This window comes from Hyperolius riggenbachi, chromosome 3 (genome assembly GCF_040937935.1).
Source record: "Hyperolius riggenbachi isolate aHypRig1 chromosome 3, aHypRig1.pri, whole genome shotgun sequence".
NCBI classification, from domain to species: Eukaryota; Metazoa; Chordata; class Amphibia; order Anura; family Hyperoliidae; genus Hyperolius; species Hyperolius riggenbachi.
The window spans coordinates 382064884-382089869 of record NC_090648.1 but is presented as its reverse complement, the minus strand read 5'-3'; the positions used below and the strand labels follow the sequence as shown (position 1 = coordinate 382089869).

At 44.3% G+C, this 24986-nt stretch overlaps 1 protein-coding gene and 1 long non-coding RNA gene across 10 annotated transcripts in view; one reads left to right on the top strand and one right to left on the bottom strand.

Moving 5' to 3' along the window:
• The window catches only part of LOC137564051 (pleckstrin homology domain-containing family A member 5-like), a 272573-nt gene extending 259726 nt beyond the window's left edge, over positions 1 to 12847 (top strand). For all 9 annotated transcript variants that reach the window (XM_068277364.1, XM_068277357.1, XM_068277358.1 and 6 more), the window contains 2 exons: positions 11997 to 12113; positions 12218 to 12847. In XM_068277364.1, the coding sequence (XP_068133465.1) occupies positions 11997 to 12091 (95 nt within the window). In that variant the 3' untranslated portion in view covers positions 12092 to 12113; positions 12218 to 12847. The remainder of the gene's footprint in view (positions 1 to 11996; positions 12114 to 12217) is intronic.
• The window catches only part of LOC137564053 (uncharacterized), a 56496-nt gene continuing 43701 nt past the window's right edge, over positions 12192 to 24986 (bottom strand). The window contains exon 3 of the long non-coding RNA XR_011030500.1: positions 12192 to 12888. This is a non-coding gene — a long non-coding RNA (uncharacterized lncRNA). The remainder of the gene's footprint in view (positions 12889 to 24986) is intronic.

The following is a 24986-nucleotide window of genomic DNA, read 5'->3' as shown; positions in this document are numbered from 1 at the left end:
GTACTTGGATGGCTGGTTTAAAAAGAACCTGAACTGAAAATAAAAAGTCAAAATAACCATACACAGGTCATACTTACCTCCTGTGTAGTCGAATACTCAATCTCTTTCTCCTCTCCTGCGTCCTATTTGTCCTCTGTGATCAATTAAATTCTCCGTCCTCCATTTAAAAAATGGCCATTACCCCAGAACAGCTTCCTGGTCAGCACACTGTTAAACTGTAATATCACCCACTTGAGCCATAGGGAAACATGGACATTACCTTGCACATTCAGTTGTAACTGACAGCTGCTGATATATAACTGACAGCAACTGGTATATTTCAGTTCTGACAAAATATTGTCAGAACTGAAAGGAATCACTGTAATTGTGAGCTTTTGAGAGGAACTGACGGTAAGTATGTAATATTCATTTGCAGCTATGTCATGTGTTTATTTTAAATAATTTTACTCACTTCAGGTTCCCTTTAAGGTGATGATAATCTAGCATCTGTTGGTTGTTCTACTCCTTGTACTTGGATGGATGGCTTATGGTGACAATAATCTAGCATCTGTAGGTAGTTCTACTCCTGGTACTTAGATGGCTGGTTTATGGTGACAATAATCTAGCATCTGTAGGTAGTTCTACTCCTGGTACTTGGCTGGTTTATGATGACAATAATCTAGCATCTGTAGGTAGTTCTACTCCTGGTACTTGGATGGCTGGTTTATGATGACAATAATCTAGCATCTGTAGGTAGTTCTACTCCTGGTACTTGGCTGGTTTGTGATGACAATAATCTAGCATCTGTAGGTAGTTCTACTCCTGGTACTTGGATGGCTGGTTTATGGTGACAATAATCTAGTATCTGTAGGTAGTTCTACTCCTGGTACTTGGCTGGTTTTTGGTGACAATAATCTAGCATCTGTAGGTAGTTCTACTCCTGGTACTTGGATGGCTGGTTTATGATGACAATAATCTAGCATCTGTAGGTAGTTCTACTCCTGGTACTTGGATGGCTAGTTTATGATGACAATAATCTAGTATATGTAAGTAGTTCTACTCCTGGTACTTGGATGGCTGGTTTATGGTGACAATAATCTGGTATCTGTAGGTAGTTGTACTCCTGGTATTTGGCTGGTTTATGATGACAATAATCTAGCATCTGTAGGTAGTTCTACTCCTGGTACTTGGATGGCTGGTTTATGATGACAATAATCTAGCATCTCTGTAGGTAGTTCTACTCCTGGTACTTGGCTGGTTTATGGTGACCATAATCTAGTATCTGTAGGTAGTTCTACTCCTGGTACTTGGATGGCTGGTTTATGATGACAATAATCTAGCATCTGTAGGTAGTTCCACTCTTGGTACTTGGATGGCTGGTTTATGGTGACAATAATCTAGCATCTCTGTAGGTAGTTCTACTCCTGGTACTTGGCTGGTTTATGGTGACCATAATCTAGTATCTGTAGGTAGTTCTACTCCTGGTACTTGGATGGCTGGTTTATGATGACAATAATCTAGCATCTGTAGGTAGTTCCACTCCTGGTACTTGGATGGCTGGTTTATGGTGACAATAATCTAGCATCTGTAGGTAGATCTACTCCTGGTACTTGGATGGCTGGTTTATGATGACAATAATCTAGCATCTGTAGGTAGTTCTACTCCTGGTACTTGGATGGCTGGTTTATGATGACAATAATCTAGCATCTCTGTAGGTAGTTCTACTCCTGGTACTTGGCTGGTTTATGGTGACAATAATCTAGTATCTGTAGGTAGTTCTACTCCTGGTACTTGGATGGCTGGTTTATGATGACAATAATCTAGCATCTGTAGGTAGTTCCACTCTTGGTACTTGGATGGCTGGTTTATGATGACAATAATCTAGCATCTGTAGGTAGTTCCACTCCTGGTACTTGGCTGGTTTATGATGACAATAGTCTAGCATCTGTAGGTAGTTCCACTCTTGGTACTTGGATGGCTGGTTTATGGTGACAATAATCTAGCATCTGTAGGTACTTCTACTCCTGGTACTTGGATGGCTGGTTTATGATGACAATAATCTAGCATCTGTAGGTACTTCTACTCCTGGTACTTGGATGGCTGGTTTATGGTGACAATAATCTAGTACCTGTAGGTAGTTCTACTCCTGGTACTTGGATGGCTGGTTTATGGTGACAATAATCTAGCATCTGTAGGTAGTTCTACTCCTGATATTTGGCTGCTCCTAAGTCACATGATCCACAATTTTAAAACAGGATTTTAAGCAGCAGATTTTACACAACAATGATAGCATTTGAGCATGTTGTCAATATTTGAAAAAACAAATACAAAGCTGAATATAAGTAACATCTTGACTCAATTGTCACTTTTCATTTAAAGATATCTTGAATAAATTGATTGTCACATTTTCATTTAAAGATAGAATCGTAATACATCAACAGTCCAATGTTAAACTTTATACTTCATAATGCAGTAGTAAGATAAGTATTTTGGGTATAAATACAATACAATACAGTAGTCTCAGTTATCCTGCACCAACAGGGATTGGATGGTGCAGGATAAGTGTAATATTTTTGTTGATCAAAATTAAATTATATCTAGTGTACTTTCTGGTTGCTTGAGACTCGATGTTAAAAATGTGAGGGACTCAATACTGCAGTATTATACCCCACTGTATATACAGTACATAACATCAACTCTGTATTCAATTTTAACATAAAGTAATTAAAATAATATTAATCTTGGGGGAGCCGTGGAACCCAGTCTTTAAAGAGGAACTGTAGTGAAAATAACAATGAATAAAATCGCTTAATTTTTTCATTATTCATTTATAGATTAGTCAGTGTTTTCCCATTGTAAAATCTTTACTTCCACTGATTTACATTCTGAAATTCACTGGTGGTGACCTCTTTTGTTCTGCCAGGTGATCTGTGCGGAATGTTCGTTACTGAGAGTTCTATGCACTGAGGGAGATATTGCATGCTTGGCAGTTCGAAAAAGCTGTTACCAGTATTTACTACAATGCAACCAGGTTCACAGACAGCAAACTGGTCATGATGTCACACTGTGGGAGGAGTTTCACCACAATATCAGGCACACTGGAACCCTCCCCCTCAGTTCATTATTTGGTTAAAGTTCTGCATTAAGTACAGCAGAGCCCACAACTAGCCTGAATATTTAGCCTTCACCACTGTAAGTACTGATGGTGATTTGTGCTGGTTGGTTGAGTTCCAGATAACAGGGACTCTACTGTAGTATATAAATTGTTGAACAGGCCTGCTAACAAGGAGTGGTGAAAAGGCTGCTAAACAATACCCCACACATAGGAAAAGCTCCTGGAGTGCTTTGTGATTGTCATGGACTAACTTCACTAGAGGACAGTGGCATTATCCATAGAGTAATGATACAGGTGTTAAAGATACTAATACAGTGGTTTGCAAAAGTATTCGGCCCCCTTGAAGTTTTCCACATTTTGTCACATTACTGCCACAAACATGAATCAATTTTATTGGAATTCAACGTGAAAGACCAATACAAAGTGGTGTACAGGTGAGAAGTGGAACGAAAATCCTAAATTATTCCAAACATTTTTTACAAATAAACTGCAAAGTGGGGTGTGCATAATTATTCAGCCCCCTTTGGTCTGAGTGCAGTCAGTTGCCCATAGACATTGCCTGATGAGTGCTAATGACTAAATAGAGTGCACCTGTGTGTAATCTAATGTCAGTACAAATACAGCTGCTCTGTGAGGGCCTCAGAGGTTGTCTAAGAGAATATTGGGAGCAACAACACCATGAAGTCCAAAGAACACACCAGACAGGTCAGGGATACAGTTATTGAGAAATTTAAAGCAGGCTTGGGCTACAAAAAAATTTCCAAAGCCTTGAACATCCCAAGGAGCACTGTTCAAGCGATCATTCAGAAATGGAAGGAGTATGGCACAATTGTACACCTACCAAGACAAGGCCGTCCACCTAAACTCACAGGCTGAACAAGGAGAACGCTGATCACAAATGCAGTCAAGAGGCCCATGGTGACTCTGGACGAGCTGCAGAGAACTACAGTTCAGGTGGGGGACTCTGTCCATAGGACAACTATTAGTCGTGCACTGCACAAAGTTGGCCTTTATGGAAGAGTGGCAAGAAGAAAGCCATTGTTAACAGAAAAGCATAAGAAGTCCTGTTTGGAGTTTGCCACAAGCCATGTGGGGGGGGGGGGGGGGGACAGCAAACATGTGGAAGAAGGTGCTCTGGTCTGATGAGACCAAAATGGAACTTTTTGGCCAAAATGCAAAACGCTGTGTGGGGCAGAAAACACTGCACATTACTCTGAACACACCATCTCCACTGTCAAATATAGTGGTGGCAGCAGCATCATGCTCTGGGGGTGCTTCTCTTTAGCAGGGACAGGGAAGCTTGTCAGAGTTGATGGGAAGATGGATGGAGCCAAATACAGGGCAATCTTGGAAGAAAACCTCTTGGAGTCTGCAAAAGACTTGAGACTGGGGCAGAGGTTCACCTTCCAGCAGGACAACGACCCTAAACATAAAGCCATGGCAACAATTGAATGGTTTAAAACAAAACATATCCATGTGTTCGAATGGCCCAGTCAAAGTCCAGATCTAAATCCAATCGAGAATCTGTGGCAAGATCTGAAAACTGCTGTTCACTAACGCTGTCCATCTAATCTCAGTTTTGCAAAGAAGAATGGGCAATGATTTCAGTCTCTAGGTATGCAAAGCTGGTAGAGACATATCCTAAAAGACTGGCAGCTTTAATTGCAGCAAAAGGTGGTTCTGCAAAGTATTGACTCGGGGCAGAATAATTACGCACACACCACTTTGCAGTTTTTTTTTTAAAAAAATGTTTGGAATCATGATTTTTGTTCCACTTCTCACATGTACACGTGTTGCAAACCACTGTATAGCTACTTGATAGAGGATGGTGATAAGGTTAAAATTAAAATTGAAAAGACTCAGATATGAAGCATACCCAAAACGGTAACTCCAAATGATATAAAACTACATGATTTGATATCACCTACCGTGTAAACTAGGTCTAAGCTATCAGTAGTTTCAGAAAACTAGTAAGATGTAATCATTTTTGTAAAATGTAAAGCCCAATCTACACGATACGATTCTTTGTGCGATTCGATTACGATTCTATTTACGATCCAATTAAATCTGACATGTCTGATCGGGATTCGATTCGATTTGCATTGCAAAAAAAAGGCAAGTCGAATTGAATCCAATCCCGATCGGACATGTCGGATTTAATCAGATCGTAAATAGAATCGTAATCGAATCGCACAAAGAATCGTATCGTGTATATGGGGCTTAAAGGGAACCTGAAGTGAGTAAATTTTTTTTTAAATAAACACATATCGTAGCTGCAAATGAATATTACATACTTACCTCGCCGTCACTTCCTCTTAGAACAGTGCTGTCCAACTTCATGGGCATGGAGGGCCATTTTTTTTCAGACCCCATGGTGGAGGGCCGAAGGTTCTTGCCGCAGTAAAAAAATGCAATTAAAGGACAATTAGATTGGCAGCACTTTCCACAAAATGCAATGCAATTGGCAGCAGATCCCCACAAAATGCAATTCAAGAGGTCATTGAAGCTGTGTGGCGCGCGCAGCACGCTGAAAAACAAGGGTTCCGTTCTGCGCCGAAAAATGGGTGTGGCCATGGACCAGAATGTGGGTGTGGTCACGGGTGGAGACAAATTTACATGAAGTTAGCAATGTGGGACATTAGATCAGCACAGTGGTGGCGAACCTTTTGGAGGCAGAGTGCCCAAACTGCAACCCAAAAGTCACTTTATCGCAAAGTGGCAACAGCCACACGTTTTAACTCATACAAACGTATTAACTCATACATGAACATTATGGAAAATCCAAGTTGAAAATTAACTGTGAAGATAAACAATTTCATCCATCCTACTCCTGAAAAATGTATTCTTTTTTTTTTAGAACCTCCCAGTTTTTTTTTCCGTTTTAAAAAGCTAAAAAAAGTAGGTTTAATGCTATTGTCTCACTCTCATATGATGATGATTCAGCTTTTCCCATAGTCTCGCAGTTAGCAATCATGAGGCCCCCAACAAATCATGAGGACCCCAACAAGATACATTCAGCAATCATGATGCCCCCAACAAGACAAATTTAGCAATCATGAGGCCCCCAACAAATCATGAGGCTCCCAACAAGACACATTCAGCAATCTTGAGGCCCCCAACAAGACAAATTCAGCAATCATGATGCCCCCAACAAATCATGAGGCACCCAAGAAGACAAATTCAGCAATCATGAGGCACATAAATAGACAGCATTTCACATACATAGGCAGAATGCCCCCTTAATATGGTAGACACCTCTCACCTGGCTTTTACATTCTCCTCTACTGGCTGCTGTGCCTGGCTATACTGTTTTTGGCTGGATTGGGGATGATGTGTGGGCTGAAAGGCCTTGCGGTGATGCTGTGGCCGGGCTGGCGGTGATGCTGTGGTGTGGCCAGCTGAGGTAGTGACAGGTTCCCCCCCAGTTAGATAGTGACAGGTGTCCCCCCAGCTGAGCTAGTGACAGGTGCCTCCCAGTTAGATAGTGACAGGTGTCCCCCCAGCTGAGGTAGTGACAGGTGCCCCCCAGTTAGATAGTGACAGGTGCCTCCCCAGTTGAGGTAGTGACAGGTGTCCCCCCAGCTGAGGTAGTGACAGGTACCCCCAGTTAGATAGTGACAGGTGCCTCCCCAGTTGAGGTAGTGACAGGTGTCCCCCCAGCCGAGGTAGTGACAGGTGCCCCCCAGTTAGTGACAGGTGTCCCCCCAGCTGAGGTAGTGACAGGTGCCCCTCAGTTAGATAGTGACAGGTGCCCCCAAGTTAGATAGTGACAGGTGCCCCCCAGCTGAGGTAGTGACAGGTGCCCCCCCAAGTTAGTGACCGGTGCCCCCAAGTTAGTGACAGGTACCCCCCTGCTAGATAGTGACAGGTGCCCCCCAAGTTAGATAGTGACAGGTGCCCCCCAAGGTAGATAGTGACAGGTGCCCCCCAGCTGAGGTAGTGACAGGTGCCCCCCCCAAGTTAGATAGTGACAGGTGCCCCCCAAGTTAGATAGTGACAGGTGCCCCCCAGCTGAGGTAGTGACAGGTGCCCCCCAGCTGAGGTAGTGACAGGTGCCCCCCCAAGTTAGATAGACAGGTGCCCCCCCCCCAAGTTAGATAGTGACAGGTGCCCCCCAAGTTAGATAGTGACAGGTACCCCCCAGCTAGATAGTGACAGGTACCCCCCAGCTAGATAGTGACAGGTACCCCCCAGCTAGATAGTGACAGGTACCCCCCAGCTAGATAGTGACAGGTGCCCCCCAAGTTAGATAGTGACAGGTGCCCCCCAGCTAGATAGTGACAGGTGCCCCCCAAGTTAGATAGCGAGGTGTCCAGTCCCCGTTACCTTTCATCAGCGCTGTCCTCTCCTGTGTCCCCGCTGGCGCTGCCTCAGCTCAGACCTCACAGATCGCGGCGACTGAAGAGAGCAGAGTGCGCATAGCACCCGCGCGGAGGAACTTCACATGCGGAAGTGATTAATGATGTCACGTCCGCATGTGAACTACTCCATGTATGCGGGTACTACACATGCGCACTCTGCTCTCTTCAGTCGCCGTGATCTGTGAGGTCTGAGCTGAGCCAGCGCCAGCGGGGACACGGGAAAGTGCACGATATGAGGCTGCAGGCATGGCGCCTATAGCGGAAGCCATGCCTGCAACTCAGGGAGACGAGCGGGACGCAGCTGGAGGCCTGGCGGGCTGGATGCGGCCCGCGGGCCGCCAGTTGGACAGCACTGTCTTAGAAGCTCACCATTTTCTTCTTACAGTGATCCCTTCCAGTTCTGACAATATTTTGTCAGAACTGAAATATACCAGTTGCTGTCAGTTAAATGTCAACAGCTGGTAGTTACAACTGAATGTGCAAGGTAATGTCCATGTTTTCCTCTGGCTCAAGTGGGTGATAACAGTGTAACAGTGTGCTGACCAAATCCGACATGTCCGATCGGGATTCAATTTGATTTGCCATTGCAAAACAATGGCAAATCGAATTTATTCGAATCGAATCCCGACCGGACATGTCGGATTTAATCGGATCGTAAATAGAATTGTAATCTATTTTCACAAAGAATCGTATCGTGTAGATGGGGCTTAATGGTTATCTCCTGCTGAGTAGAACAATGCCTAATTGCTAGGCAGACGGTTAGATAGATCATTTCCAACATGTTGGAAATTATCTATCTGGCAGGTAAATCTTACAGAAAATCTAATGCTGGGAATACACGTTACGTTTTTTGCGAAGAACCGTTCCGATAGATGCCTTCGATGATAAAATTCCGACATGTCCGATTCTCCGCTCGATTCTGTTCCGCTCGATTTATCATAGAAGTGAATGGAAAAAAGATAAGAAAAATGAGTGGAAGATAAGAGAATCGAGCAGTGAATGTATTCCCAGCATTACAGAAAATTGTATGACGTGTACCTAGCATAATGGTCCAATAATGCATTTAGATAGATTTCCAATATATTTACAAGAAGGTACTGCACACCCTATGTATGCTAATTAATGCACTGAGTGCAATGGGTGCTGAGTCTGTAATTAGGCTAAAAAGCCCTAGAGAATATATATATATATATATATATATATATATATATATATATATATATATATATATATATATAATGTGGACTCGTACACCAGCATGAGATTCATCAAAATTATATTGTAAACACGAAAGCTGATTATATACAAACAAGTGCAGATAATGCACTGTGCACAAATAACATACCGTATTTTTCGCCGTATAAGACGCACTTTTTCTTCCCCAAAATTGTTGGGGAAAAGTGGGTGCGTCTTATGCGGCGAAGGTACAGATTTTGTTATGCAGAGGTGCGCAGGGAAGCGGTATATACGTTACCTGCTCCTGCCGCCGCGCTCCTGGCTCCAGTCCTGCTTCGCGATCCTCTTCTGCCATCCACCGATGCCTGCTGCTACAGCCGCCGCGCTCCTGGCTCCAGTCCTGCTTCGGGATCCTCTTCTCCCATCTACCGCTGTTGCAGCCGCCGAACATCGCTGGCCGTTGAGTCCTAATTAGCCGCGCGGTGATTACGCAATCAGTACACGTGCACCGGGGTCACGCATGCGGGGTCACGCATGCGTGACCCCGGCGCACGTGTGCTGATTGCGTAATCACCGCGCGGCTAATTAGGACTCACCGGCCAGCGATGTTCGGCGGCTGCAACAGGGGTAGATGGGAGAAGAGGATCCCGAAGCAGGACTGGAGCCAGGAGCGCGGCGGCTGTAGCAGCGGGCATCGGTGGATGGCAGAAGAGGAACCCGAAGCAGGACTGGAGCCAGGAGCGCGGCGGCAGGAGCAGGTAACGTATATACTGTAATTACGCTGCTGGCACAGGGGGATATGGACAGGGGGACATGGCCGGCACAGGGACACTGACAGGGGGGCATGGCTGGCACAGGGACACTGACAGGGGGGCATGGCTGCCACAGGGATACTGACAGAGGGACATGGCTGGCACAGGGACACTGACAGGGGGGCATGGCTGGCACAGGGACACTGACAGGGGGGCATGGCTGCCACAGGGATACTGACAGGGGGACATGCCTGGCACAGGGACACTGACAGGGGGGCATGGCTGCCACAGGGACACTGACAGGGGGACATGGCTGGCACAGGGACACTGACAGGGGGACATGCCTGGCACAGGGACACTGACGGGGACATGGCTGGCACAGAAGGGCATGGTTGGCACAGGAGGACATGACAGGCACAGGGGGAAACAGCAGGCACAGGGGGACACAGGAACAGCCAATCCCTACACTGATCACATAGGGGAACACAGGCAGGCAACATGGGAATAGGCAATCCTTACACTGTCCCCTTATGTGGTCAGTGTAATAGTATGTAGAGTAACTGGGGGGTGAAAAGTCCATAAGACGCCCCTGCATCATAGACGCACCAAGGTTTAGTTTTTTCTTTTTTTTCCTGATTTTTGCCTTCTAAATCTGGGTGCGTCTTATATGCCGGAGCGTCTTATACGGCGAAAAATACGGTAAGTGTATTGGCAACAAGAGACCAAACCGGTCCAAAGAAATACAGCATAATGGTATATGTCAGCAAAACATGAAGTAAATGGCTGCACAAGCAGTATCCCTTTAAGAGCAGCAATGAAAAAACACAAGCACAGTTTTAAACATGAATGCAGTACATACAAGTGGTAAGGTAGCAAGGGATACAGTCAAACAATTGTGCAGTTACAACATGAATGGTATACCCTGACAGCGGCTGTTTCAGGGGTTCCCCTACTTCATGTTTTGCTGACATATACCATTATGCTGTATTTCTTTTGACCGGTTTGGTCTCTTGTTGCCAATACACTTATGTTATTTGTGCATTGATAGATTTCCAATAGAGTTCATTCTGAAATCTATTGGAAATCTATTCCTAGTGTGTGGCACACATCAGATTCCTGTCAGATTTGACTTAACAGGCATCTGACAGAAATCTATCTGATGGTCAAATCTGCTGCAAATTTTTAAGTGTATGGCCACCTTAACAGAGACTAACCACACAGTAACGTGACACCCATCATGGCGTGTCTCTGATAATACAGAAGTATTCTACACCTATAAGTGTGGTTAGAGAACACCTTAAAGTGGACCTGAACTCTTGCACAGGACACAAGGAAAACATAACAGAAATGCACCCTGTGTATGTATTTAGGAGTTTAGCCTCTCTTTCTAACTCCCCCTCATCTGTGTCTAATCACTACTTGTAATTTGATCTCTCGCATGTCGCATAACTGCCTATGGCAGAAAAGCCCATTTTGAAAGTACAGGCTGTAAACAAGATGTCTGCTTTTATCAGGGCCGGCCCTAGACTTTTTGCCGCCTGAGGCAAATTTTTTAAAAATTGTCACCGCCGCCCCTCCCCCCCCGCTCTGGGGGGCCGCCGAGCTGGAGGGGTAGCTGGCAGGACGGGGGTATTGGGCCAGCGGCGGGGAGGGGGGTCGGACCCCCCCTCCCTTGCCTGGGTCCCCCGTCCTCCGCTCCCCTCCAGCCTAAATAGAAGCAGCCGTATGTGTAAGAGGCACGGGCGGGGAGGACACTCACCTCTTCCCAGCGTGCGCTCCACTGACGTCACTTCCTGCAGCGTCCTGCAGGAAGTGATGTCAGTGGAGCGCACGCTGGAGCGAGGAGGAGGTGAGTGTCTCCCTGCCCGTGCCTCTTACACATACGGCTGCTTCTATTGAGGCTAGAGGGGAGCGGAGGACGGGGGACCCAGGCGAGGGAGGGGGGGGGTCCGACCCCCCTCCCCGCCGCTGGCCCAATACCCCCGTCCTGCCAGCTACCCCTCCAGCTCGGCGGGCCGGCTCCCCGCACCCACGGACGGGCGGGTGCCGCCCCTGGAAATTTGCCGCCTGAGGCAAAAGTTTCACCCCGCCTCATGAGCGGGCCGGCCCTGGCTTTTATGAATCAGGAAGTAGAAACTGTGCAGATTTATTTTAGGATTTGTATCAGCTGTAACAAAGAAATGTTTTTGTTTAAAGGTTATTATTCTGTTGTGTATCTTTTAGAGCAGAGAGGAGTTCTGAGTTCAGGTCCACTTTAACAGGAGCTGACTGCTGAAATAGTGTGAAGAGTAGGGACAAGAGACTGTGCCTATATGTGCCATAGAAGCAGAATACTGACATTACACACCTCACGCCTGATAATACAGGAGAAGAGTGTACCCGTAGGTGCCATAAACCGGTAAGCAGAAAACTGACACTACACACCTCTTGCCTGATAATACAGGGATAGTGTTCCTGCAGATGTTGTAGGAGAACACCGTGACATCGCTCCGTACAAGTTTCTGAAAATACAGCAGACACACTGTTCCTGGCGATGATGTAGGAGGACAGTCACATTATTGTGGTCTGTCTATCCAGGTAATTTATTCACTTTCATCTGATCATGTTTTTCAGGTGCAAATCTGTCACCTCTTCAAGACCCCACAACATTGCCAGTGACAGCTTCCCAGCCACAGCTGACAGAGGGATCCCACTTTATGTGCGTGTAGCTGGGCAACGCGTTACAAACATGTAAGCAAAACTGTCATGTTATATTTCAGAACATTATACTGTGTTTTCTCCTGTTTGATGGCAGCATTGAGTGATATCTGTTCTTGTACCGTATTTTATTTCAGTCCAGACACTACACGAAGGGAGGACATTGTGCAACTGTACAGTTATAACCAACCAAATCTGGAATCGCTGCCATGTGAATTTGGATTCCTGCTTGCTGCTACTATTTTCTTGCACACGAAGGTTGAAGAGCCGAAATGTGAGACTTTCCTGCTTGGTGACGGAGGAGTTCTCCTTTATGTCATGAACATTATCTGCTCTGCTTTTGTTAATTGCCACACACTGTTCACCGGTTTTCATCTTCACCAGACTTTTAAGAGACTGTGTTCTATTATTTTACACTTAATTTGTAAAAAAAAAAATCTCTCTCTCTCTATATATATATATATATTTATATTTAATATGTGCCATTTTCTGCTGATGGGGATTTTCATGGGCGGGTCACTCCGCTGTGCTTGCAATCACTGCCACCTCATCCTGGGATTCTGCCATTCTTCCACAAGCGGATCTGTGCAGCAATAACAAGGCTCTTTTACTGGTACGAGTGTATAAATGTAATTATGTCCATTGTATATTCATTATACAATGTCCACACAATGATGTAAGTAGATCCAAATACCAGAGTTTAAATGCAAATGTTCATAGCTCATTCCTTTTATAACATGCCAAATAAATGTTGATGTTGTTTAATATCCGGCTGTTGGATTCTTGCTGAGAGCCAGCTATGGATATTCTGCAGGGTAGATGAGAAGAATATTTTGAAATTCCCTGTACCTCTGACATGCATATGAAGCATCCACTCTATGCCTCTAAAGGTGGCCATACACTTATAGATTTGCAGCAGATTTGACCATCAGGTAGATTACTGTCAGATGCCTGTCAAGTTGAATCTGACAGGAATCTATTTGATGTGTGCCACACACTAGGAACAGATTTCCAATAGATTTTGGAATGAAATCTATTGAAAATTGATCTAAATGCATTATTGAACCATTAGATCCAATGCAACTCTATGGGACATTGATCTGCTGCCAGCAGCAGATCGACCTAGATTTTCCATCCTGTCAGATCAAATCTATTGAAATCGATCAAAATTGGCTGCAAATCGATCGATAGATTAGATATAATCGATCAATCGATGGCTGAAATCGAACAGTGTATGGGCCCCCTTAAGTTTTAAGAGGCACAGACTAACCAGCAAGCTCATGGTGACCCAGAACTCATTGGAGTGTGTAAGGAACTACAATGGTCCTAAAAGCCCCCTTATCGCAAATTCTTTCTGTCTTAGGAAAGCAAACTTTTGTTTTTCTTAACATCTTAGTAAGGGGGCTTTTAGGACCATTGTAGTCCCTTACACACTCCAATGAGTTCTGGGTCACCATGAGCTTGCTGGTTAGTCTGTGCCTCTTGGATTCACAAGCCCTACTCCATAGAGCCAAATTAATTCATGCCATGCACTGATGAGGATCAAACAATCCGAAACAGTCTGTATACATGTTGGATTATTATGGCTCTGTACAAATTAACAAGCTGACACATCATTGCATTCCAGCGGTTCTGGAGGTGTGTTTAGCTTCTAAGTACAATGGTTAATTTGCATATATTCAGCAGTGTTGCTCTGGGAGACATCTCAAGCTCACTCCAACCTGAATTATCGCAACTTCTTTCTGTTTTAGGAAAGCAAACTTTTGTTTTTCTTAAGTTTTAAGGTTTTGTTTATACTATATTTGTTACTGCTTTCAGTAACCTTGGTTATACAGAAGCCATTGTACTTAAAGAGGAACTGTCGCGAAAAACTTAAAATTTAAAACACATACAGTGATGTGAAAAACTATTTGCCCCCTTCCTGATTTCTTATTCTTTTGCATGTTTGTCACACTTAAATGTTTCTGCTCATCAAAACCCATTAACTATTAGTCAAAGATAGCATAATTGAACACAAAATGCAGTTTTAAATGATGGTTTTTATTATTTAGTGAGAAAAAAAATCCAAATCTACATGGCCCTGTGTGAAAAAGTGATTGCCCCCCTTGTTTAAAAAAATAACTTAACTGTGGTTTATCACACCTGAGTTAAATTTCTGTAGTCATCCCCCAGGCCTGATTACTGCCACACCTGTTTCAATCAAGAAATAACTTAAATAGGAGCTATCTGACACAGAGAAGTAGACGAAAAGCACCTCAAAAGCTAGACAACATGCCAAGATCCAAAGAAATTCAGGAACAAATGAGAACAAAAGTAATTGAGATCTATCAGTCTGGTAAAGGTTATAAAGCCATTTCTAAAGCTTTGGGACTCCAGCGAACCACAGTGAGAGCCATTATCCACAAATGGCAAAAACATGGAACAGTGATCAACCTTACCAGGAGTGGCCGGCCGACCAAACCCCAAGAGCGCAGAGAAAACTCATCCGAGAGGCCACAAATGACCCCAGGACAACATCTACAGAACTGCAGGCCTCACTTGCCTCAATTAAGGTCAGTGTTCACGACTCCACCATAAGAAAGAGACTGGGCAAAAACGGCCTGCATGGCAGATATCCAAGGTGCAAACCACTTTTAAGCAAAAAGAACATTAAGGCTCATCTCAATTTTGCTAAAAAACATCTCAATGATTGCCAAGACTTTTGGGAAAACACCTTGTGGACCGACGAGGCAAAAGTTGAACTTTTTGGAGGGTGCGTGTCCTGTTACATCTGGCGTAGAAGTAACACAGCATTTCAGCAAAAGAACATCATACCAAAAGTAAAATATGGTGGTGGTAGTGTGATGGTCTGGGGTTGTTTTGCTGCTTCAGGACCTGGAAGGCTTGCTGTGATAGATGGAACCAAGAATTCTACTGTCTACCAAAAAATCCTGAAGGAGAATGTCCAGCCATCTGTTTGTCAACTCAAGCTGACGCGATCTTGGGTGCTGCAGCAGGACAATGACCCAACGCACACCAGCAAATCCACCTCTGAATGGCTGAAGAAAGACAAAATGAAGACTTTGGAGTGGCCTAGTCAAAGTCCTGACCTGAATCCTATTGAGATGTTTTGGCATGACCTTAAAAAGGCGGTTCATGCTAGAAAACCCTAAAATAAAGCTGAATTACAACAATTCTGCAAAGATGAGTGGGCCAAAATTCCTCCAGAGCGCTGTAAAAGACTCGTTGCAAGTTATCGCAAATGCTTGATTGCAGTTATTGCTGCTAAGGGTGGCCCAACCAGTTATTAGGTTCAGGGGACAATTTCTTTTTCACACAGGGCCATGTAGGTTTTGAGGTTTTTTTCTCACTAAATAATAAAAACCATCATTTAAAACTGCATTTTGTGTTCAATTATGTTATATTTGACTAATAGTTAAATGTTTCTGCTCATCAAAAACCGTTAAGTGTGACAAACATGCAAAAGAATAAGAAATCAGGAAGGGGGCAAATAGTTTTTCACATCACTGTACATATAAGTACATTTCTCCCAGAGTAAAATGAGCTATAAATTACTTTTCTCCTATGTTGCTGTCACTTACAGTAACTAGTAAAAATCTGACATTATCGACTTTGGACTAGCTCATCTTCTCATAGGGGGGTTCTCAGGGTTTTCTTTATTTTAAAAAGCACTTAGTGAATGGCAGTTGCTCCGTCCCAACTGCCAAAAAAGTGTGCGGGGAGGCTGGCCAGCATCTTTGTATACATATTTTTCAGGGAATGTCTTTATAAAGAATATAGGCCATGCTGAGAATCCCCTATAGAGAGATGGACTAGCCCAAAACCTGTCGGTAATGTCAGATTTCTACAACCTACTGTAAGTGACAGCAACATAGGAGAAAAGTAACTTATGGCTCATTTTACTCTGGGAGAAATGTCCTTCTCGTTTGTATGTGTTTTAAATTTTAAGATTTTTGTGACAGTTCCTCTTTCAGTGGCTCCATTCACATGTATGTGATGTGATATGATGCAATACTGATAAGCACAGCAGCACTAGTTTTCGTGTGCTATCACTTCAGTAAATTAGGTATTGTGCATACCAGTAATGTGATGCAGTACAATACATAGCCAACTGTGTTGATAAGGTGAACAAGCCCTAGAGGTTCATACACACGCTCAACAAAAGTCTTTTAAATGCACAATTATCAAACAACTTTTGTTGTTGAAGCAAACCAAAAAAGTTGTTCGCGATTGTTCAAACTGATTAGACACAGCTCAAGTCAATCCAACAGTTGGATTGACTTGAGCTGTATCTTATCAGTTGTTTTAACAATAGCAAACATCGTTTTTGGTTTGTTTTAACAACAAAAGTTGATTAATAATTGTGCATTTAAAAGCCTTGTTGAGCGTGTGTATGAGCCTTAAGAGTGAATGAGAAGGTAATTGAGGGTGGTATATATTGTAAAGCACTAATACTCGCAAAGGTGGGTTGCCTTTCCTGCAACCACCAGATAAGCCTATGGGGAGCTAACCCCATCCAATGGAGGAGTTAGTAACCAGACAAAAAGGGGTGGAGGAGCCCAACATGAAATTAAGGGCTGGTTCAAATGGGCGTTTTTGTGGCGTTTACACAGCGTTTCTGCGGTTTTTGGGATGTACCGCCGTCTCATTCAAGTGAATAGGAGCGTTTAGAGCTGGCTTTTGCAGGCTTTCATGAAAGCATGGCGGTAGATCCCGGCGTTGCGTCTAGTCTCAAAAGCAACATGTTGCTTTCAGAGGCGGTAAACGCCAGGAAACAATAGCAGAGACCAGAACTGCTAGCCTTGAACGCTTCCCAAAAGCCTTCAAAAGCCAGCTTTTAAACGATGGCGTTTAAACGCGGCGGCAAGCGAAAGCTCAGCAGAAGCCCGTGTGAACCAGCCCTAAAGAGAGGTAATCTTGCCCCTCCAGATGAATAACACTGATGTTTTAGGAAAAGATTTTATTCAAGCACGATTGTAAGTATTACAACATGTTTCACATGCTCTTACCCGCTTCCTCAGGTCAATCTATAAAAGCAAGTGTCTTATTATTGTTTGTGGAGCGTGGGCGCCTCTCTAGTTGGACTAGAAAACCTCGAAACATGTTATCTTTACAACCGTGCTTGAATAAAATCTTTTGCTACCACATTGGTGTTAATCATCTGAAGTGGTAAGAATACCTCTTTAATTTCATTTTGGGCACCTCCTCCCCTGTTTATTGTCCCTTAAGAAATAAGTGCTGATTCACATGGGATCCTTCCGGGCTTGTGATTGGTGGCTTGTTTAGGCGATGCCAAATTCTTTCCTGCTACCGAGCAGAAAAGCATGTGGCATCCTTCAGTGTGATTTTACTGGCATTTCATGGTCGCATCGTGTTTGTTTCAAAAATTGTTGTTAACCTGATTGACATTTTCTGGATTTCAGTGTCTGAAAACGGTGCAATTTCTTCACTTTTAGACCCTAAAAATCATACTGCTAGATACATCTGCGGCAGCCCTGCACATTACACCGATGCTCCGGCACCGCCTCTGGTACACTTCTGGAATTTCAGACTTTAAAGTCTGAAAACCACTGCGCCTGCGTTGCCGTGTCCTCGCTCTTGCTGATGTCACCAGTAGCATACTGCGCAGACCCAGTAGGGTCTGTGCCTGCGCCGTGTGTTCCAGGTGAAGTGAGGACACGGCGCTCAGGGGAAGCGAGGACACGGCAACGCAGGCGCAGTGGTTTTCAGACTTTGAAGTCTGAAATTCCAGAAGTGAACCGGAGGCGGGGCCGGAGCATCGGTGAGTGGCTGCACGGGCACAGGATGCCTGCGGGGGACCATTAGAAGCCCCGGGTAACTTCAACTCATTTTCCCCCGACCCCCCCTACAGTATCCCTTTAATACAGATTTAAAATAAATATGACATTATTAACATACATGCCGACTTCATTAAAGAGTAACTGTCTGGCATAAAATAAAAAATCAATACTTCAATTTTTATCTGGTAAACAAGTAATAAGGACGCTAACCAGGCAATCCAAAAGTTAAAATCTCTATTATTTTTCTTGTTGACAAATGATTATTCCCCAGCTTACCTGACTTTTATTTGGTAATACACAAAATTTGGTACGCAAAAAGGAAGTTGCAGGGCATGCTGGGTTGTCCTTTTTTGCTTTATTTCCCCTCAGATTTAACTAATGCAGCCTGATTGGCTGAAGCCTCTTTTTCTCCTGTTTTCCCCTTCCACACCTCTGTTCCTCTCTGGCCAATATTTCTTATGCTGAGACAATGCGCTTTCTATAGTGAAGGGCGGGCAAATCAGGCAGAGGAGAGTAAGGGAGGAAATGACATCAGAATTGGTTCAAGACTTCCGGTTCCGGCGCCCGCATGGTGGTGGAGGAATAGTAGAGCTCCGGCGGACGGTTGCGCTTCCCAGCCTGCTACCCAGCGATTGCCCGCCGAAACCTCCCGCAAACACACCCGGGGAGTAAGCCAGCGCCAAAGAAGCGAGCGGTGCGACGTATGGACCGCTACCTGACGCGCTTGGGTCAGAAATCGAAATCCCGCAGAGAGGACACTCCCAAGATGGCGGGCAGGAAATCTGCACGGAAGGCCACGCTACAGAATATGGAGGAGGAGGCGCAGTCTCGCTGCTCCAGCTCGGACGGGGAGTCAGAAGTAGGATCGCGGAGAGGAGGCACAAAACACAGCCTGCAGATCGACTATAGAAAACTGGCAGAAGAGGTAGGCAAAGCATTAGCACCTGACATACAAGCCACCATACAGGACACTATTAAACAAGCTCTGCAGGGCATTAAAAAAGACATGCAACAACAAGCTAAAAGAATTAAAGATGCTGAGCAGAGAGTGGGAAGCTGTGAGGATGACTTACACGCTGCCAACCTCAAGATAGAAACCCTGCTCAGAGACAACGCTCTAGCTCACAATAGAATCGAGGACCTGGAAAATCGATCCAGGCGTAACAACATCAGAATAGTTGGCCTATCGGAAGAAATCACTGACGCTCAACTGTTTGATATTTGTGCTAGAGATATCCCTGCAACTTTAGGCCTAGAAGCCCCGTTAAAAGTGGAGCGTGCACATAGAGTGGGGCCTATACGCAAAAAGCAAGCCCGCAATATGCCATGTATGGTGATGGTACGCTAGTTAGACTTTGCAGATAAAACAAAACTAATGGCTGCCTACCGCAACGGTGACCAACTTGAAATACAAAACTGTCATTTGCGCCTCTTCAACGATTACTCGGCTGAAGTGTCAAAAAAAAGGCAGGCCTTTGTATCCTCATGCAATACTCTAGCTGCCAGGGGAATAAAATTCATGCTACTATATCCTGCTACACTGAGGATTATGGAGTCAGATGGAAAACAGCGCAACTTTATCTCGCCTGAAGACGTGCAACACTACCTCCTCAACGCACAGATCTCATTACGCTCCTCACCCGAGAGGCAAACATCCCCTTCCAGAGAAGGTCCTGCTTAAAAGGGACTGTTGATCTCCTATGTAGCCTTCCAAAAGAGCAAAAATTCATATAGCAAGGCCTGGTTAGTAAGCGTGACTGTCTCGGAGCTAGGTGGAAAGAGTCACCATCGGGAAAAAAAGGAAGTCCATGTACGGGAAATGTACTTTTTCCCTGAAAGCGTTATTTGGGTATACAACTAACATTCTTCATTTCCTCATGTTGGAGGAACAGGTTATGGGGGAACGGGTTCAGGGGATGGGGGGTGGGAACGGAGGTACACTGTGTCGACCATTATTTAGTAAGATAACCTCTATGTATGCTTATGGTGTAATCCCAAAAGTTATATGCCATGCGGAATCTGTCATCAGATGAGACTTATATCATGGAACGTAAAAGGCCTGCAGTCAGCAGGCAAAGGATCACGCATTTTGAACCATCTAAAAAAGTTAGCTCCTGACATATGCCTCCTTCAGGAGACGCATCTAACACAGCACCAATTTCAGTATATGAGGAAAAAATGGGTAGGAGAGGTATATGGAGCCCCTGCAGCTCATAAAAAAGCAGGAGTTTTGATACTCCGTAACAGAAATTTTAAGGCAGAGGTCTTACATTCTGACGCAGATCCGCATGGCAGATGGCTATCATTAGTATTGAAGGTTCACAACGAAATGTTTCACATTTGGAATGTCTATGCCCCTAATGAGCAAAACCAGCTTTTTTTTGACTCTTTAATTTCAAAATTGTCAAAGATCACGCATCCTAATTTAATAGTAGGAGGAGACATGAACTCAGTGGTGGAAGCCAAGGAAGATAGATCAGGAGCCAGCCCTCATACAAGGTCACATGACAGAAGGTTAGCCACTTTGATCGAAGCCACCAGTGTGATTGATACCTGGCGTTTTTTACATCCTGCCTCAAGAGAATATTCTCATTTCTCCCATAGGCATAAGACGCATTCACGTATAGATGTTATTTTTGTTCGGGACAGGCTTGAACCTAGACTTTTAGAAGCAACCATACAGGACATGATTATCTCTGATCATGCACCAGTAGCCATTGAATTACATGACTCGATGCCAAAAGGTAATAATTTCATTTGGCGCTTTCCTTCTCATCTATACACAGATGAAAACTTAATTAACTTAATTAAAAACTGGTGGCTAGAATATCAAAGTGACAACTCCCAGCATAGAGATAATCCCATCTTATTTTGGGAAGCTTCCAAAGCAGTTATTAGAGGTAAAATTATGGGATATTTAAAAAAGAAAAAACTAGAAGCAAATAAAAATTATGCAGAAGCAGTACTGAAGGTGAGACAGGCATACACTAAATACAGATCTAATCCCTCTGAGGCAAACAGGAAGAACTGGGTTACTACTAAACTGAACTGCGATACCTGGCTTAGAGTACGAGAGGAAACTCACAGACCGTATATAAATCTTCAGTACTACAAACATGGGGAAAAAGTTGGAAGGCTATTAGCCTCTCTAACAAAAAAAACTTTCTTCAATTCAAAACCAATAGCAGTTAGGGACACAAGGGGAGTGCTTGCTCACCATCCCTCATCAGTATGCAACCTATTTGCAGATTTCTATCAGCAACTTTACTCCTCTAAAAATCCCCAAGTGACAAACATTCAGACCTTTTTACAGAAAATCCCCTTAAAAAAATGGACAGAAGAGGAACAGGAATCATTAAACGCAGATATTAACCTAGGGGAGATTAAGACGGCAATCACTTCCTTAGCACTAGGAAAGGCCCCAGGTCCTGATGGACTGTCCTCTGAATATTTCAAAATTTTAAAGGAAGAAATTGCGCCAACACTAGTCACAGTCTACAATAAAATAATTCACACGGGAAACTATCCCTCCACGGGACATTTGGCTCACATCAAGCTGATTCCCAAGGAGGGAAAGGACCCAGAACAAGTCTCCTCTTTCCGACCTATCTCTCTCATAGATCTAGACGTAAAACTTCTCTCGAAAATCCTAGCCAATAGACTGGCGGATATTATGCCTAGGCTAATGCACCCAAACCAAGTGGGGTTTGTCAGACATAGAGCAGCGGTGACCAACATTAGAGAAGTTATTACTATACTGGAACAAGTAAGAGCATATCCCATAACGCATAAATCAGCAGCACTTTTAAGTATAGATGCGGAAAAAGCATTTGATCAGGTGGAGTGGGATTGGCTATTTGGGGTCCTAGGTCAGCAAAATTTTAAAGGCCACTTTCTCAATGCCTTGAAAGCCATATATTGTAACCCACAGGCCCAGATTTCCATGCCAGGCTTACTGTCAAAAACTATTGCTTTAAAAAGGGGGACGAGGCAGGGATGCCCACTTTCCCCACTACTTTTTAATCTTGCATTGGAACCACTAGCCATTCTCCTGAGAGCCAAACTCAGGGGAATAGAGGTGGGGGACAAAAAGGTCCAACAGGCACTATTTGCAGACGACATCCTCCTTTTTATGTCCGACCCACTCACCCAAGTCCCTTTAGCAATGCAAACAATTAAAGAAGTGGGTGACCTGTCAGGGTTTGTGATTAATCTAGAAAAGAGTGAACTCCTTCCTTTGTCTTCCAGAGCGAACACAACCCTTTGGACACAATTGGGAGTAAAGCTAAACACGACAAAAATTAAGTACTTGGGAATAACAATAAGTAGAGACCCAACCCAACTATATTCTCTAAATTTTACCCCATTAATCCAAAACATTATTCTTCAGCTAGAGAAATGGCAAAATTTTCCAATAGGCTTTGCAGGCAGAGTGGCCTTGATAAAAATGGTATCCATGGGAAGACTGTTGTACCCCTTGCAGACGCTCCCACTCCTCCTGAAACACAAAGATGTAATGGCGCTCAACACAGCCTGGTCAAAATTTATCTGGAACTCTAAGAAACCTAGGATTTCAAGAGCCAAACTGTCCTTGCCTAAACTATTAGGCGGGCTCAACCTTCCTTCCATCAGGGAATACAATTTAGCAGCCATGCTTCGCCATTCACATGATTGGATCACTTCAAGCGAACAATACTCAAACACAAAATTAGAACAAGAGCAGGCGCTCCCCTGGTCACTGACTGGACTCTTGCATGCCTCTCTTAAGAACCTCCCCCTGAGACTAAAACAGAACGCTATCTTTAGAGATACTATTGCAGCTTGGAAAGCGGTTAGAAAGAAATGCCTTCTTCCATATAAAATATCCAAATACCTCCCAATCTGGGGCAATCCTAATTTTCCTTCTAGTATCCAACAAAAAGCCTTTGCAAAATGGGACGAGAAAGGGATCAAATCCTTGGGCCATATGTTTAACGTAAAAGAAGGGAAGTGGATTTCTTTTGCTGAACTGAGACAGAACTATAACTTACCTGCAGGGGACTTTTTAACCTATGCTCAGGTGAGATCTATGTCAGCCGCAGTTCTGCGATCAGAATCCTCTATTATGACTCCTACAAAGTTTGATGCCATACTAAAACCAGCTATTAAGCATATCTCACTAGCAGAACTATATGCAGCAATTAGAGATCTGTCAAACCTCAACATAGCATCGAACGCCATGAAAAAGTGGGAACAGATATTGGGCGAAGAAGGGGTGGGGACACAGATCCTTGAGGGTAACATGATGGTTAGAAAAATCATTAGGGATGAAAAGTGGAGATCGTCTCATTTGCTCTTCATCCATAGAGGCAAATATGCATTTAACATTAAATACAAGATAACCCCCCCTGGCTACAACCCAAACTGCCCGAAATGTGGCCTAGCCGATGCTGATCTAATACACTGTATGTGGGAATGTCCTAGAATCCAGGCTTTTTGGGATATGGTACTTAAATATACGAGCAAGATATGTAAAAAAAATTATTAAAGTCACAATTGCTCATGTTATTTAATTATTTTCTTACTTCTTCTAAGTTGACGCAGGAGAGCCCTTCCCTTATGTGTCATATTATAATGGTAGCAGCCAGAAGAGTGATTCTATGCAAATGGCTTGATTCTTCCCCTCCAGGTCTAACGGCTTTGAAGCAGGCGCTTTTATACATTTTCCATATGGAGAGACTAAATACCCTTCAATCTAAAGAACTAAAAACAAACACATTTTTCAAGGTATGGAGGAACTTTATCGGTCACCAATTCAGCTCTCAGCAAATCTCAGCATTAATAAGAGACTTCATCTATACCTCGTGGTACTGCCTGGAAGATATTGGAGGCACGCTAGGCCAACTCAAGATCCGGACCTAGGAATGTTTTTGTATTTCACCATAGTCTGACTATTAGGAGTAAGGCAGTAGTAATTGCGACACAGTGTACCCCTGGGAGGGTTTCGTGGGGGGGGGGTTAGGGAGGGAAGGGCAAGGGATTTGGAACTTCTGTTTTCTGCACAATTTATAGAATGTGAATATGCTTATACAGTTCCACTGTCTCTTTGTAATCTGGAGAAAAAAAAAAAAGCCTTAATAAAAATGTTTTGAAAAAAAAAAAATTGGTTCAAAATAGCCACACTGAAAATGGGAAATGCAATGAAGGATTTTTTTTACTGTAGAAAAATCACTAAAATCAAATGTGGACAGTGCAATACATATGTTATGCAAGTAGAGCAAGTATTTATCTACTTATATATTGGGGGGGGGGGGATTCTGAAATAGTATGGCTGACAGCTCCTCTTTAACCACTTGCCGACCGCGCACTCATAACGCGCGTCGGCAAAGTGGCAGCTGCAGGACCAGCGACGCAGATATGCGTCGCCGGCTGCAGGCTAATTAATCAGGAAGCAGCCGCTCGCGTGAGCGGCTGCTTCCTGTCAATTCACGGCGGGGGCTCCGTGAATAGCCTGCAGGCCGCCGATGGCGGCTCGCAGGCTAAATGTAAACACAAGCGGAAATAATCCGCTTTGTTTACAGTTGTACAACGCTGCTAACAGTAGCAGCGTTGTACCAGATCAGCGATCCCCGGCCAATCAGCGGCCGGGGATCGCTATCACATGACAGGCAGGAGCCTGTTAGAGGCTGCACAGGACAGATCCGTTCCTGTGCAGCCTCTGATCTCCGGGGCAGGGAGGGAGAAGAGGGAGAGGGGGAATCCTGCGGTGGAGGGGGCTTTGAGGTGCCCCCTGCCAGCCACACGCAGGCAGGAGCGATCAGACCCCCCCAGCACATCATCTCCCTAGTGGGGAAAAAAGGGGGCTATCTGGTCGCTCTGCTTGGTGTTTGATCTGTGCTGGCGGCTGTAGAGCCCACCCAGCACAGATCAGCGAAAACAGCACTGGTCCTTAAGGGGGGGGGGGGGGTAAAGGCTGGGTCATCAAGTGGTAAACCTTCAGACGGGAAAAAAATGAGTTTAACTCATCTGGGGCTTCCCTCAGCCCCCTGCAGCTGATCGGTGCCCTTGCAGCCCCGCTCTGATGCTCCTGGACCCGCCGGCGGCTACTTCCGGTTTCGCCGTCACC